General features: G+C 30.0%; 1 protein-coding gene across 2 annotated transcripts; it reads left to right on the forward strand.

Annotated features, from left to right (window-relative positions):
• The first annotated feature begins 1,507 nt into the window (after positions 1-1,507).
• LOC106416069 (magnesium dechelatase SGRL, chloroplastic) lies at positions 1,508-2,901 on the forward strand. 2 transcript variants are annotated; one of them, XM_013856904.2, is made up of 4 exons: positions 1,508-1,881; positions 1,996-2,340; positions 2,418-2,564; positions 2,661-2,901. In XM_013856904.2, exons 1-4 carry the CDS (start codon positions 1,708-1,710, stop codon positions 2,766-2,768), a joined length of 774 nt encoding a protein of 257 aa, XP_013712358.2. In that variant the 5' UTR covers positions 1,508-1,707; the 3' UTR covers positions 2,769-2,901. The 2 variants fall into 2 exon arrangements, with proteins under 2 accessions (XP_013712358.2, XP_022549500.2); XM_022693779.2 differs by having other exon boundaries at positions 2,670-2,901.
• Positions 2,902-3,525: the final 624 nt, after the last annotated feature.

A 3,525-nucleotide genomic window follows, 5' to 3' on the forward strand; every position in this document is an offset into this window, starting at 1 on the left:
CCGAAGTATTCGGATACTTATATATTTAATTATATTTAGATTTAACGTATATAAAACATCAAGAATTATACTTTTAAATTGGTTTAAATACTTGAAAATATATATAGATAGTCAAAAGTAAATATCTGAAATAGTTAAGGTATACTCAAATCACCAAAAATACTTAAAATATTTATTGATTTTGTATCCAAAAATTTTAAATGCCAATTGATATGTTAAGCTTAGGTATTCTGACATATCTTATTTAAATTTATAGGAAATATATTATTTTATTTATAGATTTTGAGAAATTTAAAATATATAATGATTTAAACCTTTAAAAATAATTTAAATGGATCCAAACTCGAACCAAACCCGCAAAGGTCTGAATCACACTCAAACCAAAATTTAGAAACATCCTAATAGGGCTGAAATCTTTGACCCCGGAAATCTGAAATGCAAATCGATCAGAACCAAACTCGTATGGGTAACCGAAAGTCCATCCCTAGTCATTATTATGTATCGTATATTGTCATCATATAATTAATCGTATTTTATATGTACCATCATATAAATAATTACATATATTATATTTTAAAAACTTAATATGAAATATAAAAACCATAATTTGAGTTGGTATTTCAAATTGGGCTTCGTATTGTATTTTTCTTATATATATGTTGACAACATTTTTTATAATGGTTATTGAAAAATAGTTTAGTAAAAATCCATTTTTGAATATATGTATATTTTTCAATCAATTTATGATATAAATCAATTTTGAATTATTATTTTGATTTGAAATATGTATATAAAGTTTAAATTTTGTTTTATGGTTAGTTTAGAAAAAAAAGTTTTAGGCAATTAGATTGACTCATTTTAAAACTGGCTCAAATAGATAGTTTTTTATAATATGATGGACTTTCAATTTTTCTTAATAACATAAGCCCATTACTTTTTTGCTTAATAATACTATCCTTGTTTTCAAACAAAAGTAATGGTTATTGAAAAAGAGTTTAGTAAAAATTCATTTTTGAATATATGTATATTTTTCAATTAATTTATGATGTAAATCAATTTTGAATTATTATTTTGATTTGAAATATGTATATAAAGTTTAAATTTTGTTTTATGGTTAGTTTTGAAAAAAAAGTTTAAATGATTTGACTCATTTTAAAACTGACCCAAATAGATAATTTCTTATAATATGATGGACTTTCAATTTTTCTTAATAACATAAGCCCATTACTTTTTTTGCTAAATACTACTATTTTTATTTCCAAACAAAAGTAATATTTTTTTAAAAGACTACAATCCATGTTACCAAACACTCTTATTTTTTAAACTCATATACATGTTTCCAAACAATCTCATTTTGTACTTCAGTTTTAATAAGATAGATGTGAGAAAGTGTTTCTAGATGTAAAAAATTCAATAATAATTGGACCATATCATTTTATCCAGAGGGGGTTGCTTACGTGGAGAAATACTGAACTCAATAAGAAAAGATAATAATATTTGGAAAAATCTCAAATGAATTGTAAATTGTTGATTGTGTGGAGAAAAAAGCTCCGCAGAGACACTCAATTTGTGGCTGTGTGTATCTTTGAATAATAACATCCTCTCTCCCACATTTCTCTATCTCTCTCTCTCTCAGACAAAAATGGTGGAAGATGAACAATGAAGAAGGATCAGCTCATGCATTAACCATGCTGTTATGTTCCTCTCATGGCTTCTCACATCCTTCCTTATTACCACAATCCAATTCTGTTTTATCCCAATCGAAAATTCATCGGCCACCATCCCCGTTTCTGCAGCAAGCTCCTGAGGACAAGAATTAGGGTTCCTCGAAGCTCAGCCATTAGCGACGGTGGCATCTCCCACAATACTTTAGTTTCCAAGGTGAGCCAAAGTTTTTTTTTTTTAAAAAAAAATTTCACCATATGTATATGAAATTGAACTCTTAATGTTCGATTGAGATGCTTCAGATTGTGAATGTTAATGATTTTGAATTAGGCTGTAAGGCTTTTAGTTCCACAAGCAAACTTTGATTCCTCAAAGCTCAAAGTGGAGTTCTTAGGGGAGACATTGGAGACTAAAGCTAGCGGAGGGATTATAACACCTCGCACATATATTCTTTCACACTGTGACTTCACCGCTAACTTGACCTTAACCATCTCAAACATCATCAACCTGGATCAACTAGAAGGCTGGTACCAGAGAGACGATGTGGTTGCTGAGTGGAAGAAGGTGAACGACGAGATGCGGTTACATATTCATTGTTGTGTTAGTGGGCTTAGTGTATTGCAGGATGTGGCTGCAGAGCTTAGGTATCACATATTCTCCAAGGAACTGCCTTTGGTTAGTTTTTTCCCTTTTTTCAAAAGAAATGCAGAAATGAGTAATGAGTCGTAACTCTTTGGCATTGTGGTTCATAGGGGCTAAAAGTTGTGATCTATGGAGATTCAGTCATGTTTAGAGAGAACCCTGAGCTAATGAATGCTTATGTATGGGTTTATTTCCATTCAAGCACACCTAAATACAATCGGATTGAGTGTTGGGGACCTCTCAAGGACGCTGCAAAGGTACATAACCTCATTCACGTTGCTCCTTAACTCATGCTTCCTTTCGTACAAATGTGAAATCTTTGGTTATGTGTGTGTTTTCATTTGGTGGTGAAGGGAAAGCAGATTGGCAATCATCAAGGCTTCTTGAGTTCAAATACTTCTTCGAGGAAACTGATTCAGCCTAAGTCTATTTTTCATACCCTGTTTACATTTCTTCTGTGAGACAAGTTGTACATTCTCCTCTTCTTTATTTTTTGCAAGTGATGAGCATCTGACACAATTACAATCTGCCAACTTTCAGTTGTTCATACTCGAAGTTTTTATAAGAAACTTGCTCGTAAAACATCTTCACCCACATGATCATTTTCAGAGTTCCATTTGAATTGATTATAAACCCGCACTTATCTAGATTGGGGACTTATATAAAAATCTCTTAAACATTAATTTATATAGAACGATATTCTCAAATTTTACATTATTACACATTTATTGCAAAAGTTTACATGAAAATGATATAATTTTTGAAAATTTAGCCACTGAATTTTCTCTTTTGAGCCCACAGAAAATACAACATTATAAATAAAAAATCAAAATATTTAATAACCTAATTAAATGATTAAATGTGTTGACGAAACAATTTTTGTTTTAAGTTTATGGTGAATTATGCAAATGTCCGTAGTAGGAATTTAAAAAAAAAAAAATAACCATGCAGTCTTTTTTTTTTCTTACAACAAAGGGCTATTCTATTATTCAAATTTGAGGCAGTCTCGGTAACTAGAACAAAATAGAACAACTAATGTAACAAAGTTCTATATGAAAAGATCTCACAGTCTTAGCTAAAAAGTTCGAAATTCCATTTATGAGATATCTCAAATTGTGGAAAACATATATGTGGCGTCTTTATCATCTTCAATTCTATTGCAAAAGTAGGTCAAACATATATACAGTCTATGAAAGGAGGATGTAACAATTTTTTACT

This window comes from Brassica napus, chromosome A10 (genome assembly GCF_020379485.1).
Source record: "Brassica napus cultivar Da-Ae chromosome A10, Da-Ae, whole genome shotgun sequence".
Taxonomy (NCBI): Eukaryota; Viridiplantae; Streptophyta; class Magnoliopsida; order Brassicales; family Brassicaceae; genus Brassica; species Brassica napus.

Coding starts and splice junctions, on each gene's coding strand:
- LOC106416069 (XM_013856904.2), top strand. CDS start 1,708: ATGGCTTCTCACATCCTTCCTTATTACCACAATCCAATTCTGTTTTAT. Junction 1,882..1,995: donor ACAATACTTTAGTTTCCAAG/GTGAGCCAAAGT, acceptor ATTTTGAATTAG/GCTGTAAGGCTTTTAGTTCC. Junction 2,341..2,417: donor TCTCCAAGGAACTGCCTTTG/GTTAGTTTTTTC, acceptor TGTGGTTCATAG/GGGCTAAAAGTTGTGATCTA.